This window comes from Somniosus microcephalus, chromosome 2 (genome assembly GCF_052327205.1).
Source record: "Somniosus microcephalus isolate GS21.2 chromosome 2, FLI_Smic_1.0, whole genome shotgun sequence".
NCBI lineage: Eukaryota > Metazoa > Chordata > Chondrichthyes > Squaliformes > Somniosidae > Somniosus > Somniosus microcephalus.
In genome coordinates, this window is record NC_140988.1 from 336,647,977 (window position 1) to 336,666,049 (window position 18,073).

At 45.6% G+C, this 18,073-nt stretch overlaps 1 protein-coding gene across 1 annotated transcript in view; it reads left to right on the forward strand.

Annotated features, from left to right (window-relative positions):
• The window catches only part of loxhd1a (lipoxygenase homology PLAT domains 1a), a 164,812-nt gene that overhangs the window by 101,596 nt on the left and 45,143 nt on the right, over positions 1-18,073 (forward strand). Inside the window, exons 28-32 of the mRNA XM_085975347.1 lie at positions 1,582-1,791; positions 3,476-3,623; positions 11,242-11,450; positions 13,765-13,950; positions 15,419-15,546. Of these exons, the coding sequence (XP_085831473.1) occupies positions 1,582-1,791; positions 3,476-3,623; positions 11,242-11,450; positions 13,765-13,950; positions 15,419-15,546 (881 nt within the window). The remainder of the gene's footprint in view (positions 1-1,581; positions 1,792-3,475; positions 3,624-11,241; positions 11,451-13,764; positions 13,951-15,418; positions 15,547-18,073) is intronic.

An 18,073-nucleotide genomic window follows, 5' to 3' on the forward strand; every position in this document is an offset into this window, starting at 1 on the left:
CTTCAAGCATTCAGATATAGTGCCTTTAGCTTTGACTTTTTTCTATTGTCACTGGTACCTTATTTCTCTTGCTGCTTTTAAATTTACTCTTTCCTAAATCCTCCCACCACCCCCCCCCCCAACCCCCACCTTCATTCTTTTAAAGCCCTATCTACTTTCCGAGTTATTCGATTCGCCAGGACGCTGGTTCCAGCCCGGTTTAAGTGGTGCCCATCCCAACGGAACAGCTCCCTTGTGGGTGAAAAGATGGGGGCCATACTAGGGGGAACAACCAGGGAGAGTAAATGTTTTGCTGGGGACGATGGAATCGAAGTTGCATGTTGAACAGGCTGGCAGGTGCAGAAGTATTATGGTGAATGGAAGGCCAAAGGCTAAGCAATTGGGAGTTTGTAAATGAACTTGTAAGTAACTTGGGGAGTGTTTTTTGAGGAGCAAACACAGAAGGAAGCAAGGTTGGAAGGGTGTCGGGAAGATGTAGATTTCAGGAGGTGCTTGGAGATGGCATTGAGACAGTGGGAGCAGACAGACCATGGGATATGGCAAAGTGGGGTGGCCATGAATATGGGCATGAGTAGGAGAGTTTATATGGAAGGAGAGGTTAAGGAAGAACAGGAGGACAGGGAAATCGGAGCAACAGGGTAAAGATGAGAAGCTACCAGGGAAGCTCACTCAAGTGGACCGTATAAAGATAACTAGTAATATTTCAGGAGAGAGAGCATTGAGGGATATGGTGCAATGGATCTAACTCCCTTTCCTGTCCAAAACAATTATGTCCATACTCGATGTGTCTTTAAGCCTTGTGACATCAGAACCAGGTAGTGGAGAATCTGCCTTTTAAGTTCAAAATAGCAACTAGACAATTGTAATGTTGGTTGTAACTATTTTATCATGTTGGCAAATCTAAAGCAACCAATGAAATGATCAGATTTTCATGTAGCTGCTGCACGTTCTATTTTGAGCTGGATTTTCCTCGGTAAAACCATCCGATTTCACATGGAATAGCAGTGGTGCAGCAGGGAAAACAAGGTGGGAAGGCCTGTGGTTGAATTCCTAAATTGGGCCTCAGGTATTTTGCTCTCCCCCGAGCAGAGTTCTTGGCCACACAACTCTTGTCCACCTCACTGCATGTAAACGACAGTGAGGGGGTAGGGCTAGTGAAACCAGACCACCTCCCTACCTTCCTGCCAGAATACCACCTACTCACCTTAAGACCAGAACATGGGTGGCAGTACTCAGCCTGTGAGCTCATTCAGAGCCTTTTTAAGAAAATTTCACTTAAATTTCACTTAAGTCTGTAGGGACCTGTCACTCCTCCCCTTTCCGAGACCGCTGCAGCACGGCAGAACCATCCGGCTGTGCATTGGCGGGCTCCCTCTGTAGAGTGGAGATTCCCCCCAGCAGCTCTCCCTCTATATGTAGTGGTCCCTCAACCCAGGGAAATGGGTCAGAGTCATAGCGGGATCAGGTGGCAAGAGTGGTCCCACCCCGATCCACTGCCCCATGCAAAACGACTCAGAGGGTTATGCTTCTCTCTAAAAATGGCTACTTTGCTAAAAATTTATTATTATCTCGCACTAATAGGTCGATACATTCGCAATAGAAGCTGTAGACCTCGGGCAAGTTTTCAAGATCAAGATTCGCCACGACAACACCATGGCGAGTCCCGATTGGCATTTGGAGAAAGTGGAGGTGGTAGACATGGATTTGGAGGAGAACTACTTATTCATGTGTGAACGCTGGCTTTCGAAGACCAAGGAGGATAAGAGAATTGAAAGGATACTCTTTGTGAAGGTAATTTGTGCACTAAATGCTTATGTGGTTGCAAATGGAGTTCCATCAACATAGCAGTGGGGTGCCACAGGGCTCATAGCTGGAACCTATATATATATATATATATATTTGGAGTTGGGGACAAAAATAAAGCTGTTTACATTTTCAGATGACACTAAATTCAATTGTTCAAACCGTAGGGAACAGGTACAAAGGGATCTGGATAGGATGGGTAATTTGGCTGATGAGTGTCAAACTACATTTAATGCAGACAAATGGGGTGGGAAATAAACAGTGGGAATATAAACTAAATAGCTATAGGATGCAATACAGGAGAAAGATCTGGGGACAATTGATGGATGGCTCATTAAAACCGATATCACAGAGTGTGGCAGCAGTAAGGAAAACTAACCAGGTCTTGGGGTGACTAGCCAGAGCCACAAATCCCACATATTATAAAACATATTATTCAAGCATTAAGGATGCTTGAGGCAATAAATAAATTCAAAATATGTTTGAGATTGATCTCTAGACCCAGTGGACACCAGCTCAAACTTAGAAGAGGGAAGGTACATGGCAGTTTAGATTTAACTGTGTTATGTATGGGGTGGTGGAAGAGGGAATGGACAGCCCAGGGAAACAGATATTGCGGAAAAATTTAAGGGAGATTTGGATAGATATTTGGGGTTGTAGGCAAATCGTTTTTTTTGGTCAGTCAGGCAGACTCCAGAGCCTTTTCCGTTCCTGAACTTTCCTGTTTTATTTCATTTCTTCCTTCTTAAAGCTCTTGACCCTTGACAGTCTCCTTCAGTGAGATAAAAAAATCCAGGGGGTAAAAATTGGTTAGCGCCCCGAAAAAGTTAGTGCCCCCGTGGCCGATTTTCCCAGGTAGCGCCCCGAGAGGGTGGAGGGACGCTACTGGAAGCGCCCCGCGTCCCTCTTGGGACGCTGCGAGCCAATATCCCCCAACAAAAATGGCCACCTCCCCTTTAACTAGCGCCGCCCCAGCCGCAGGTAGGCCCCCCTGACCCCGGCAGACATAGCGTCCGGCGGTAAGTCGGGGGGTGCCACCCAATATTACAGCCGGGGCGCTGCGCACGGCAATGATGTCATCACCTTCGGCGCAGCGCCGTGTGGCGCTAACGGTTAGCGCCGCCGCTAACCTCCCACTGAATTTTGCGGGAGGCATTAGCGGCGCTGCGCCCAGGCGCTAGTTGATTTGCGCCCCGTTAGCACCCAACCGAATTTAGCAATTGCCCCATAAATATTATAAAAGGAAAATATTACTCGTGTCTCTCAGTCACCTCTTGTTACTATGTTTTACGTTTTAGAATTGCTGGTTAGAGGCAGCCGGGAGAGGGCTGACATTTTCAGTATAGGGCTCCTTAGACAACAGAAATGGGACAGAGGATTGTAGGTAACACTCCTCGTTCATGTTGTCAACAGAACATACCTTATGGGAAGTTTCCTTAAACTGTCAGTTCTCAGCCCATCTGTAACCAAGTCCTAAAGCATAAATTAAGGCAAAACGTGTGGGGAGCGATGACAAGGGGGTGACATTGGGGTGTGGCAGAAGCTGAGGGTTGGGACAATATGGGAAATTGGGATGGGGGAGTTGGGAGTTAGAGGAGTGAGGCTGTTGGGGGTAAAGGGTTGGAGAGAATGTTGTCCCACCTTGTATAATCCTCTCTATTTTTCCTCATAGGGTTATGAAGGAGATCGGACAAGTGTTCACAGTTCTGCTAAAAGCTTACATGGTTCCTCATTGAGCCTCCGAAACATCAACAATAGTGCCCTAAACAAGAAGGGTAAACGGAAAAGCATTATTGAAGACACAATTGAGGAAGGACCTAGTAAGAATATACTCAGCTTTATCTTGTCCATGCTTATAGAAATTAGAAAAAGTAATAAATGTAGCTAGCCTCCCAATAAGACTTTTATGATATGACAGAAACCTATATAGCCCTCCCTCCATTCAGTAAAGTCCAAGATGCACCACAAATTCTGCCACAAGGAACATTGTTTATAGCTCTCTCACAAAAGATGCTTGGTCTTTACCGCCCCACCCCTTTTTCTCTCCCAATCATTTCTTTCCTTATGGTTCCAACAGGCCAGGATTCATAATGAAGAAATGTGATTGCCTGTAAGCTCCTCAACATATAGAACAAGTATTTGTTGGCCAGCACCATCTTACAATATTGTCAGTTGTAGCCATTTTAAATGTGGTTATTTCTCCACCCCAGAGAAATCGCATATTAACGTAGTCCTTCCCTGATTCCCTACTTGGTACCAGAATCCACTAAATACAAAGATGTCTGGATAAAGTACCACATATCAGGCTTGTTAGCAAAATTGAAGCCCATGGGATAAAGGGGGCAGTAGCAGCATAGATACAAAATTGGCTAAGGGATGGAAAACAGAATAGTGGTGAATGGCTGTTTTTCAGGCTGGAGGGAGGTATACAGTGGTGTTCCCCAGGGTTCAGTACTAGGACCACTGCTGTTTTTGATTTACATTAATGACTGGACTTGGGGGTACAGGGCACAATTTCAAAATTTGCAGAGGACACAAAACTCACAAGTGTAGTAAACAGTGAGGAAGATAGTAATAGACTTCAAGAGGACATAGGCAGGCTGGTGGAATGGATGGACACATGGCAGATGAAATTCAACACAGAAAAGTGTGAGCTGATACATTTTGGTGGGAAGAATGAGGAGAGATAGTACAAGCTAAACAGTCCAATTTTAAAGGAGTGCAGGAACAGAGCGACCTGGGGGTGTTTGTGCACAAATCTTTGAAGGTGGCAGCACAGGTTAACAAAGCAGTTAATAAAGCATATGGGATCCTGGGCTTTATAAATAGAGGCATAGAGTACAAAAGCCAGGAAGTTATGCCTAACCTATATAAAACACTAGTTTGGCCCCAGCTGGAGTATTGTGTCCAATTCTGGGCACCACACTTTAGGAAGAACATGAAGGCTTTGGAGAGGGTACAGAAGAGATTTACTAGAATGGTTCCAGGGATGAGGGATTACAATTACATTGAGAGAATGGAGAAGCTGGGGATGTCTCAGAGCGGCTGCAGAACATATTGGAAGGGGAGGGTGAACAGCCAGTTGTCGTGGTGCATATAGGTACCAATGATATAGGTAAAAACCGGGATGAGGTCCTAAAAGCTGAATATAGGGAGTTAGGAGGTAAATTAAAAAATAGGACCTCAAAGGTAGTAATCTCAGGATTGCTACCAGTGCCACGTGCTAGTCAGTGTAGAAATAGAAAGATATTTCAGATGAATACGTGACTAGAGGAATGGTGCAAGGGGGAGGGATTCAAATTTCTGGGACATTGGAACCTGTTCTGGGGGAGGTGGGACCAGTACAAAACAGACGGTTTGCACCTGGGCAGGGCCGGGACCGATGTCCTAGGGGGAGTGTTTGCTAATGCTCTGGAGGAGGGTTTAAACTAAAATGGCAGGGGGTTGGGAACCTGAGCGGAGAGACAGAGAAAAGGGAAACAAGGAGAAAAGCAAAAGACAGGAAGGAGAAAAACAAAAGTGGCAGGCAGTGAAATCAAGGGTTTAAATCAAACATGGCCACAGTAAATAATAATTTTAAAAGATCTAAGAACGTTAAAAAAACAAGCCTGAAAGCTTGTGTCTTAATGCAAGGAGCATTCGTAATAAGGTGGATGAATTAGCTGCGCAAATAGAGGTAAACGAATATATGATTGGGATTACGGAAACATGGCTCCAGGGTGGCCAAGGCTGGGAACTCAATATCCCGGGGTATTCAATATTCAGGAAAGATAGACAAAAAGGAAAAGGAGGTGGGGTAGCATTGCTGGTTAAAGAGGGGATTAACACAATTGAAAGGAAGGATATTAGCTCTGATGATGTGGGTAGAACTGAAAAATACCAAGGGGCAGAAAACGTTACTGGGAGTGGTATATAGACCTCCAAACAGTAATGCGGAGGTCGGGGATGGCATTAAACGGGAAATTAGAGAAGCATGCAATAAGGGCACAGCAGTTATCATGGGTGACTTTAATCTACATATAGATTGGGCTAACCAAATTAGTAACAATACTGTGGAGGAGGAATTCCTGGAGTGTATACGGGACGGTTTCCTGGACCAATATGTCGAGGAACCAACTAGAGATCAGGCCATCTTAGACTGGGTATTATGTAATGAGAAAGGATTAATTAGCAATCTTGTTGTGCGAGGCCCCTTGGGTCAGAGCGATCATATGATAGAATTCTTCATTAAGATGGAGAGTGAAATAGTTGACTCAGAGACTAGGGCCCTGAATTTAAATAAAGGAGACTACGATGGTATGAGGAGCGAGTTGGGTAGGATTGATTGGGGAATGACACTCAAAGGGTTGACAGTGGATGGGCAATGGCAAACATTCAAAGATCGCATGGATGAACTACAGAATTTGTTCATCCCAATTTGGCATAAAAATAAAACAAAAAAGGTGACTCAACCGTGGCTAACAAAGGAAATTAGGGATAGCATAAGATCCAAGGAGAGGACATATAAATTGGCCAGAAAAAGCAGTAAACCTGAGGATTGGGAGCAGTTTAGGATTCAACAAAGGAGGACAAAGGGATTAATTAAGAGGGGGGAAATAGACTATGAGAGTAAGCTTGCAGAGAACATAAAAACTGACTGTAAAAGCTTTTATAGATATGTGAAGAGAAAAAGATTGGTGAAGTAGGTCCCTTGCAGTCAGAATCAGGGGAATTTATAATGGGGAACAAAGAAATGGCAGACCAATACATACTTTGGTTCTGTCTTCACAAAGGAGGACACAAATAACCTCCCAAAGATGTCGGGGAACATAGGGTCTAATGACAGGGAGGAACTGATAGAAATCAGTATTTGTAGGGAAATGGTGTTAGGGATATTGATGGGATTGAGGGCTGATAAATCCCCAGGGCCTGATAATCTACATCCTAGGGTACTTAAGGAAGTGGCCCTAGAAATAGTAGATGCATTGTGGGTCATCTTCCAAAATTCGATAGACTCTGGAACAGTACCCATGGATTGGCGGGTAGCTAATGTTACCCCACTGTTCAAAAAGGGTGGTAGAGAGAAAACGGGGAATGACAGACCGGTAAGCCTGACATTGGTAGTGGGGAAAATGCTAGAGTCCATTATAAAGGATGTAATAACAGAGCACTTGGAAAAAAGTGACCGGATCGGACAAAGTCAACATGGATTTACAAAAGGTAAATCGTGCTTGACTAATCTACTGGAATTTTTTGAGGATGTAGCTGGTAAAATAGATAAGGGAGAACCAGTGGATGTGGTGTATTTGGATTTTCAAAAGGCTTTCGATAAGGTCCCGCATAAGAGATTAGCGTGTAAAATTAAGGCACATGGGATTGGGGGCAAGGTATTGACTTGGATAGAGAACTAGTTGGCAGACAGAAAGCAAAGAGTTGGAATAAATGGCTCTTTTTCTGAGTGGCAGGCAGTGACTAGTGGGGTACCGCAGGGATCGGTCCTTGGACCCCAGCTATTCACAATATATATTAATGACCTGGATGAGGGAACTAGATGTAATATCTCCAAGTTTGCAGACGACACAAAGCTGGGTAGGCGTGTGTGCTGTGAGGAGGATACCGAGAAACTCCAGTATGATTTGGACAGGTTGGGTGATTGGGCAGAAGCATGGCAGATGCAATATAACGTGGATAAATGTGAGGTTATCCACTTTGGTGTCAAAAACAGGAAGGCAGATTATTATCTGAATGGCAATAGATTGGGAGAAGGGGAAGTGCAACAAGACCTGGGCGTCCTTGTGCACCAGTCGCTGAAAGTAAGCATGCAGGTGCAGCAGGCGGTTAAGAAGGCAAATGGTATGTTGGCCTTCGTAGCGAGAGGGTTTGAGTACAGGAACAAGGATGTCTTGCTGCAGTTGCGCAGGGCCTTGGTGAGACCACATCTGGAGTATTGTGTGCAGTTTTGGTCGCCTTATCTGAGGAAAGATGTTCTTGCCATGGAAGGAGTGCAGCGAAGATTCACCAGGCTGATACCTGGAATGGCATGGATGACGTATGAGGAGAGATTGGGTCGATTGGGCTTGTACTCGCTGGAGTTTAGAAGAATGAGAGGGGATCTCATCGAAACTTATAAAATTCTAACAGGACTAGACAGACTAGATGCTGGAAGGATGTTCCCGATGGTCGGGAAGTTCAGAACCAGGGGTCACAGTCTACGGATAAGGGGTAAGCCATTTAGGACAGAAATGAGGAGGAATTTCTTCTCCCAGAGAGTGGTGAACCTGTGGAATTCTCTACCAAAGAAAGCAGTAGAGGCCAATTCATTAAATATATTCAAGAAGGAGTTGGATATATTTCTTAAGGCTAGGGGGATCAAGGGATATGGAGAGAAGGCAGGGACAGGGTACTGAATTTGGACGATCAGCCATGATCTCATTGAATGGCGGAGCAGGCTCGAGGGGCCGAATAGCCTACTCCTGCTCCTATCTTCTATGTTTCTATGTTTCTCCTTAGAGCAGGAAAGGCTAAGAGGAGATTTGATAGAGGTGTTTATGATCATGAAGCACTTAGATAGAGTAAAAATAGAGAAACTGTTTCCAGTGGCTGACGGGTCGATAACCAGAGGTCACAGATTTAAGGTGATTGGCAAAAGAATTGGAGACAACATGAGGAAAAACCTGTTTACGCAACGAGTGGTTAGGATTTGGAATGCACTGTCTGATAGGATGGTGGATACAGATGCAATCGTAGCCTTCAAAAGGGAATTGGATAAATACTTGAAGGAGAAAAACTTGCAGGGATATGGGGAAAGAGTGGAGGAGTGGGACTAACTGGATTGCTCTTCGAAAGAGCTGGCGCAGACTCAATGGGCCAAATGGCCTCCTTCTGTGCTGTAATATTCTATGATTCTATGAGCTACTGAGATAAAACACATGAAAGGATTGGAGATGGAAGGATAAAATTAAATATTAAAGGGTTTGAGACAGAAGTTTAAATACACTGAAGATATTGAGAAACACACTGAGGCAGAAATAAACAGAAAGATTGAAAAAGGTGAAAGATGGCGAGAGACAGACTGAAAAACTAGAAATGAAGGGTTCAACACAAGGATTAGGGATTGAAGGAGAAGGGCACTCAAGGATGCGAGATGGAGAGAGAAACATTGACACACGTGAAATTGAGGCTAGAACACATTGGAGATAGAGGGAGAAACACAGCAAAAATGTAAGATGGAGGGAGAAAATACTAAAGGATAAGAGATGCAGGGAGAAATACGCTATATATATATTAATGATCTGGATGAGGGAATTGGATGTAATATCTCCAAATTTGCAGACGACACAAAGCTGGGTGGGCGTGTGTGCTGTGAGGAGGATGTCGTGAAACTCCAGTACGATTTGGACAGGTTGGGTGATTGGGCAGAAACATGGCAAATGCACTATAATGTGGATAAATGTGAGGTTATCCACTTTGGTGGCAAAAACAGGAAGGCAGATTATTATTTGAATGGCAATAGATTGGGAGAAGGGGAAGTGCAAAGAGACCTGGGTGTTCTTGTGCACCAGTCGCTGAAGGTAAGCATGCAGGTGCAGCAGGCGGTTAAGAAGGCAAATGGTGTGTTGGCCTTTGTAGCAAGAGGGTTCGAGTACAAGAACAAGGATGTTTTGCTGCAGTTGTACAGGGCCTTGGTGAGACCACACCTTGAGTATTGTGTGCAGTTTTGGTCACCTTACCTGAGGAAGGACGTTCTTGCCATGGAAGGAATGCAGCGAAGATTCACCAGGCTGATACCTAGGATGGCAGGAATGACGTATGAGGAGAGATTGAGTCGATTGGGCTTATACTCACTGGAGTTTAGAAGATTGAGAGGGGATCTCATCAAAACCTATAAAATTCTGTCAGGCCTGGACAGACTAGATGCAGGAAGGATGTTTCTGATGGCCGGGGTGTCCAGAACCAGGGGTCATAGTCCATTTAGGACTGAAATGAGGAGGAATTTCTTCACCCAGAGAGTGGTGAACCTGTGGAATTCTCTGCCACAGAGGGCGGTGGAGGCCAGTTCATTAAGTATATTCAAGAAAGAGTTGGATATATTTCTTAAGGCTAAAGGGATCAAGGGATATGGGGAGAAGGCAGGGACAGGGTACTGAATTTGGATGATCAGCCATGATCTCATTGAATGGCGGAGCAGGCTCGAAGGGCCGAATGGCCTACTCCTGCTCCTATCTTCTATGTTTCTATGTTTCTATGGAAGAGGAGACATTGAGGGAGAAACACACTAAAGAATGAGTGATGGAGGGAAACGTTAAAAGATGAGAGATGGACAGAGGAACATGCTGATTTGATTTGCAGCTTGGCCAGTTCTAGTTTTCAGCACCATGGGAATGAGAGTAACTTATAGTTGCCAAGTGTTATTTTGTAGCCCTGTATCTGACATTTGGCCAGCAGGCCTCACAGTTGCCTGTCACTCAGGCTTATTTGCCTGTCAGTCGTCAACTCAATGCGCAGTCAGCAACAGCTGTTGGGTTAATTTTTTCGTCTGCCACCCTCGGAGCAGAACAGTGCCCAGGAAGACCAGGCTTATGACCCAGTCTTGCACAGCAACCACTGTTGATGAGTGAATATCTAGTTTGTGGTTACAATGGGAGAAAATTACAATGGGAGGCCAAACCATGAGATACAGGTTGACTATCCCTTATCCGAAAACCTTGGGACCAGCTGTGTTTCGGTTTTCGGAAATTTTCGGATTTCAGAAGGTATTATTTCAGACTGGGAAACTCTGAACATTAAATTAATTTGGTAATTAGTATTTGTATTTAATATAAATTTTAAAAGTTCAGGCTACCTCTTGTGACTGTTGCGTGTCTCATTCCCCTTCCTGCTTCTTTGTGCTGCCGCTCCCAGTCTGTTTACAGCTCCCCCTGCTCCGTATCTGAATTCCTTGACTTAGCGGGGATCTGGGGCTCGACTGCCGCCGCCAGTTGTGGGAAAGCCAGATATCGCCTGACTCCTACGCTAAGCTGGCCCGCAAATCAGGTCGGGGGGGGTGCGGAGAGAAAAGAATATCGGACGGGCCGCTGCAGCTATCGGACAGGCTGCTGTATTGTTGGGTTCACTCTCCCAGTACCTCCTTCACACTGCCCGGCTCGGCCTGCAATCTCCTACCCAGGAGGGAACTCTGTGACCCTCTGCCCTGCTCACAGGGAAAGGCAGAGCTCCCTCAGTCACACTTAACATCGAGAGCGAAGGCTGGCGTGTCGACAATCTGCAGGAATTCTTGTTCTGGGCCCCAGAGGACCACTCCTGTCAGGTTTTGCGCCACTCGGGTCATGTCGTGCGCACGACTTACGCTGAACGAAAAAACTTTCAGTTTTCAGAGGTTTTCGGTTTTCGGAAGTTCGGATAAAGGATAGTCTACCTGTAATGAAGTAACACATTTCCTTCACCCTCATCTGTTAACAGCTATCCCATACCACATAACAATTACCACAGGCCAGGAGCGAGACGCTGGCACCAATAGCCATGTGTATGTCATCATCATGGGGCCTCAGAAGATTCACACATCACGAATGTGGCTGGAGCTTCCTGAGGGGAAGAGTGCATTTCTTCCTGGATCAATGGAAAAGTTCCAGGTGATGGGGACGGACGTTGGAGAGATAAAGAAAATTGAGGTGAGCTCAGGTAAATGATTGCTGTACCCTAGTATATGAAATCTGTCCAAAACCCACGATGTACCTGTCAACACAGGAATGTGTTGTAAGAGGCAGAAAGGACCCATTTGCCTCACTGTTACAATAAAAGCGTTTCTGGATCCGTTCATATTGTTCAAATATTCGCAAACAGCAGATGTGGAATAAAATCAAGATTTTTGAAAACATTTTTTGCATTTTTTTTAAACCCTCCAGTTTTCTCCTTTCTGTCCTGAAGTGCTAACACTTGCAGCTATACAGGTGCCAGCTGCCTTCTGGTATCTCATCAAGTGAGCGTTCTTCGTGTGTGCACCTAGACACCGAGTATCGGCAAGCTATGTAACCATAGAGACCATCGCAACTGGCCCCAGTAATGTCTTCCTCTGGCATCCACACACATATATATTTTCTGGCTGGGGTCCCCGAAGAGCCCACCACCATGCCAATGGAAGCTAGTTGCTCTCGATAACTAGCTGCTGAAATCCAGTATCCTACTGGCTGAATTGAGTCAGGCGTCTTGCAGATTTTGAGGTCAATCGATTAAAAGGATTGTTCTCACTGTGGCATCGGATCCTGTCAGTAGATGAGCCTTGACAAATGATTACCTTTTGAATCAAAACCCTGTTTTGTTATGAATTTTGTGCTCTTCACATTGAGGAATATCAATGCTTAGGAAATGGAATACTTTCTACTTTAGGACTCCGATGTGGGGTCAAATTCAACTTTGGTGGGGGTGAAAAATTGGGCGGCAGCGGATCAGCCAGCCCACCACATTTTAATTTCCATGGTGGGATGTATAACGGGCAGCAGGCGAGGTATAGGACACTTAGATGCAGAATAAAATTCCTTCTACTCTGCTCCAACAATATACCTCATTCCAAACGCCTGCTGCATCAGTGTCACATTTTTTCATTTTCCACATCAGCCGTCCCGTGGCCTCTCAGAGCGAGACGACCTAAACTCATTCCATGTGCCAATTTACAGCAACAGACGCCGTAGACCTTTCTGAATTGGATTTGAACCCAGGTCCCCCAGAGCTGAAAGGTCAGCAAAGGGCACCAATTTACAGTTACATAGAAACATAGAAGATAGGAGCAGGAGTAGGCCATTCGACCCCTCGAGCCTGCTCCGCCATTTAATGAGGCGCGTGCGTGTTGGAGCATTTGAACAAACTACAGGATCTGATCATCCAAATTCAGTATCCTGTCCCTGTTTTCTCCCCAGTTTTCAATATTCAAACTCCAAAACACCAGTAAAATCCCAGAATCCCGTGTCCTAAAAGAAGAATTGAATCAAAACCTTTAATAATTCTCAGCAGCCTGCGGACTGCTGTAGGTGTGTTAACTGGTCTGGCTTCATACTAAACAGTGCAGAGTACTGTAATAGGGCTTTGCAGCGGCTCAGTGGTAACCCTCTCACCTCATATTAGAATTAAGAGCAGGAGTAGGCCATTCGGCCCCTCGAGCCTACTCCGCCATTCAGTGAGATCATGGCTGATCTTCTACCTCAACTCCACTTTCCCGCCCAATCTCCATATCCCTTGATTCCCTTAGTGTCCAAAAACCTATCAATCTCAGCCTTGAATATACTCAACGATTCAGCATCCACAGCCCTCTGGGGTAGAGAATTCTAAAGATTCACAACCCACTGAGTGAAGAGATTTCTCATCATCTCATTCCTAAATGGCCGACCCCTTATCCTGAGTCTCTGACCCCTAGTTTAGACTCTCCGGCCAGGGAAAACAGCCTCTCTCCATCTACCCTGTCAAGCCCTCTAAGAATTTTATGCGTTTCCATGCGATCACCTCTCATTCTTCTGAACTCTAGAGAACATAGGCCCATTCTACTCAATCTCTCTCAGAAGGTTGTGGGTTCAAGCCCCACTCCAGAGACTTGAACACTAAATCCAGACTGGCATTCCAGTGCAGTACTGAGGGAGTGCCGCACTGTCGTAGGTGCCGTCTTTCAGATGAGACATCAAAACGAGGCCCTGTCTGCCCTCTCAGGTGGACACAAAAGATTCCATGACACTATTCAAAGAAAAGCAGGGCAGTTCTCCCGGTTATCTGGTCATGTATCTCATTGCTGATTGTGGGACTTTGCTGTGCGCAAATTGGCTGCCGTGTTTCCTACATTAAAACAGTGACTACACTTCCAAAGTACTTTATTGGCTGTAAAGCACTTTGGAATGTCCTGAGGTCGTGAAAGGCGCTCTAAAAATGCAAGTCCTTTCCTTTCCTTACTGATCTACAATGTTGTATTGTTCTCTGACTGTGTCTCTGTTTCCCTCTGAACAGCTGGGTCACGATGGTGCCACTCCAGACAGCTGCTGGCTAGTGGAGGAGATGGAAATCTCTGTGCCTACCAAAGGCACCATGTACATCTTTCAGTGCAAATGCTGGCTTGCCAAAGACCGAGGCGATGGGCTGACAGCGCGGGTGTTCAGCATCCTCGATGCAGAAAATGTCCAGATTGGCCAGAAGGTAGGGGTCGCTTCATATCTTTCCAAAAATATATAATCCAGTACAATCAGATGGATTCAAATGGAGAATAGGAAATGTGTCAAGTTTGGGAACTGGAAATGGATGAGAATAAGTAGTAAGTCAGGGGGGATTTGAGGAAAAACTTCTTTACGCAGCGAGTGGTGAGGACCTGGAACTCGCTGCTGACGGAAGTGGTGGAAGCAGAGACACTCCATGTTTTCAAGGGCAGACTGGATAGGCACTTGAGGGAAATAAACTTGCAGGGCTACGGGGATAGAGCGGGGGAATGGGACTGACTGGATTGCTCTACAGAGATCCGGCACGGACTCGATGGGCTGAATGGCCTCCTTCTGTGCCATTATGACTCTATGACTATGGGCTGGATTTTCATTGAGGAGGTGGGTAGGAGGCGGGACTACAACTTTCGGGGTTGTAGTCCCGCCTCCATCGAGTTGTAGCCAACCCATGCGATTTTGACTTGATTAACCATGTTGAGCCCGCCCAGCGGGCTCAGCAGGCCAATTAAGGGCCACATGGCAACAGGTGACGTCACAGATTGATATTTCATCTGTCAAGACCTTTTGACAGATGAAATATCAGCGTTTGACAGCTGTTTGAAGCTGTCAAATACTGACAATCTGTACTCTAAGTTAGTTCCTTCCTCTCAGGATGATTTAGAGATCTCTCCAGAACAGAAAGCTGAATGCTGCAATTTTTGACAGATCGCGGCCATTCTGCTTTCTGTGCCGGTGAGATGAGGGACTCCCGAGACCTGAAGGAAGGAAGGCTGTAAAGGTAAGTAAAACTTCTTTAAACACTTTAAACACATTACCTCTGCACTCATGCACCCATCACTCACCTGAACACCGGACATCTCAAACCCTCCAAGCCCTTCAGCCCGACGGCCCACCTCGCTAACTTGCCGTGGTTTGGAGCTGTCGGGAATCCCACACTTCAGGGATGAAAATAGGGATTAGGCTAAAAACTGCCTGTTAACAGGCAGTTAATTGGTACTAATCCCCTTCCCGCCTCGGGGAGGCGGGTCCCAGTGCGGGTCAGGTACCCGCCTCCTTTGAAACAGGCATGGAGGCGGGTTGGGGGCGGGATGGGTTCGTGCCCCCCGATTTGGGGATTTTAACCCCCCACACGCCTCCAATCTCGCCTCCACGGCCCAATGAAAATCCTGCCCTATGACTCTAAGTCGGTATGGGAATAAAAATAGAAGTTACATACAAATAGTATCTATACAATGGGAGCAATGAGAAAGTGGACTGGAATGGTGGATCAGTCGTGAAATTGTATACAATGGATATGAATGGGAATGGGAAGTGGGTACGGAATCAGAATAGAAATGGTGAAAGATCATGTAGAAGGGAAATAAATAGGAACTGTAGTGAAATAATGGTGAAATTCTCTGGTTGTATCTGGATTTTGTGTAGCATTGACAGTAAATATGGTTGTTGAACAGGTCCCTTATGAAATAACCGTGATTACCGGTGATACGCCAAATGGTGGGACTGATGCCAACATTTATATGTCTGTCTTTGGAGCCAATGGGAGCACAGAGGAGATGCTACTCGATAAAAATGGAGACAGGTGGGTTCCAGCTCCGACGTAATTTCAAAAGTCCAGGATTAAATCCCTCTCTGTCTTCTCTTCGTCCTGCACTCTTTAACGACCAAGTTTGGCATTATCTAAGCACGTGATTCAGCACATCCTTTCACTATTCAACATCGGTAGTGTCCTAAGGGCCTTTACTTTTCATCTATGTTTGTTAATAACCAAAAAATCTGTTTTTTCCCAGCCATTTGGCACTTTATTTTGTATTTTGTGTAATATTTGAGCTTTAATGGATGGGGATTTTCAGTTCTGAAGCACTGAGCAAATGTACAATATAATGAAACTAAGAGGGAAAAATTTGGTGGCGCCCCCTTTGAGGCGCTAACGTCGCCAGCGCCCTGAAAAAGTTAGCGCCCCTGCGGCGTAAATTCAGTGGTAGCGCCCCAAGCAGGAGGCGGGACACTACTGGAAGCACCCCCCCTTCTTCACCCGGGGGTGCTATGGAAAGGCGCAAATCAACCCAATTTTTCCCCAAAGAAACTGCAGCCCAGTCTACCATCTGATTCACAATTTAAGTAGCAATGCCAACGAATTGGAAATAAAAGTGCAAAATTCTGTATCAGTGGGCGGTCTCCATTTGCCCTGTTCTGCACCTTGTGACCCTTGTGTTCGTGAGCATTGACAGGTGTACACAACATATGTAATTGCGTATGTTTTTTTTTACACACGCTGCTGGCACAATCGTCGATACCAAAAATAAGGGGGAGAAGTCGTGCACCTGCATGAGTGCAATTGTGTGCCCTAGTGTGCTGTTCAAGCATCACAATGCACAGTTGCATTCGAGCAGGTGCACTTCTTTGTATCGGGTTTTACCTTCAAGTTCAGCATCATCAATCTGCCGATCATCATGGTAATAAAGACATGACTGAGGGTTAGAATTTAGGAGTTATGGTTGCAGTCATATTTAGATTTTGGATTAAGATTAGATTTAGGATTAGCATTAAGTTTAGGGTTAACTGTAGATTTAGGGGTAGATTCAGGATTAGAGTGATTGTATTTGGGAGATGATATTCCTGATGTTTGGCCCCAAGAACGCCCATTTCCCCAGCTCAAAGGTCAGGAAAAAGGGGATAATTTCTGGGGCTTTCCAATGTGGGCAGAGTTAAGCCTGCACCTGAAGTAGGCACTGACCTATCACAGGTATACAAATAAGATGGGAGAGGGGATTTGCAACTTGCTACATCATTTTCCGATCGATTAGATTGTTGGATACCTGGTGTTGAAGTGCCTGAAAAAAACTGGCACCGTGACTGTCCGCAGGCGCCGTGGACTGGAAGATCAGCAGGGTTCCCAGGGAAAGCCGGAGAGTATGCAGACAAGCAATGTTTTTCTTGTATTTCCCGAGGTTGATTGTGGGCACTCAGGACTTTCTGGCTGCTCATCTCAAGCAACTGCCAGAAGACCTGATCTTGATGGTCTGGAGCACTAAGGCAGGCCTGAGAGGCTTGCACTTACACTTACACTTACAATTCCTCCCCATTTTGCCAGCACTAAGCCCTGCCAGGATGCCTCTGGGCCATGTTAATCATCCGGGACAGGAAATAGGCTCTGCCAGGATGCCCCTGGCACAATGGATTGAAATAACCTTCGTCTGTGCCGATATGTCTGTGATTTTATTATGTGTGAGTGTGAATTTGGTGCAGATACATATCTGCACTAGTCTAGTTCTGGTACCTGTACATGCAGTACTTGACCTATAGGTGGCACTCTCCAGCACCAATCCTGGTGCAGCATTTAACAGCATGGCGTCGGGCAACTGAGTCCAGTCGATGTTCCTGGGAGAGGTTTTTGTTCCAGTCTCCGCTCCGACGCCACCGCAGCGCTTAGTCATTTTCCTCTCGGTGAGGACCTGAGTGGGAGTGGCGGCAGCAGAGGCGGCGGCTTAAAAAAAAAACAATAAACAAGGAGTGACGTCACAGGATAGCAGAAGGTGGAGTATAAATCGAGCGGGAGGTCCAGAGAGAGCGCAGACTGGAGCAGCGGCGGCAGCGAGGAGACGGAGTATAAATCGAGTGTGTAATGATCAATAATATGTCATTCTATAGTGGACACTAGGTGGAGCCGTAGAGCTGTGTAGAGCTGTATATAGCTGTATGTATATAAGACTACACTACCCAGCTGTATGTATATTAAGACTACATTACCCATGAGGCACTAGGCTACCCACAAGGCAGCAGTCAAGATGGAGGCCTCTACAGATACTGTACCTAGTCCACATGTGCTCAATAGAAGTGTCTAGCAAAAACTAGCTGTGTTCATAATAAGAATGTCTATTTATTAATGAACATAAGATGGCACCAGGAGTAAATTGTGAAAAGCGAAATGGAGAATTTGAAGCCACCAGAGCGTTTGAAACTCACAGGAAAAATCGACTACAATTGGCAGACTTTTAAACAACAATTCAAACTCTACATTGCAGCCATCGGATTCGGTATGAAGCCAGACGCAAGGAAGATAGCGTTGCTGCTTATGGTTGCAGGCCCACAGGCGATAGAGGTATTTA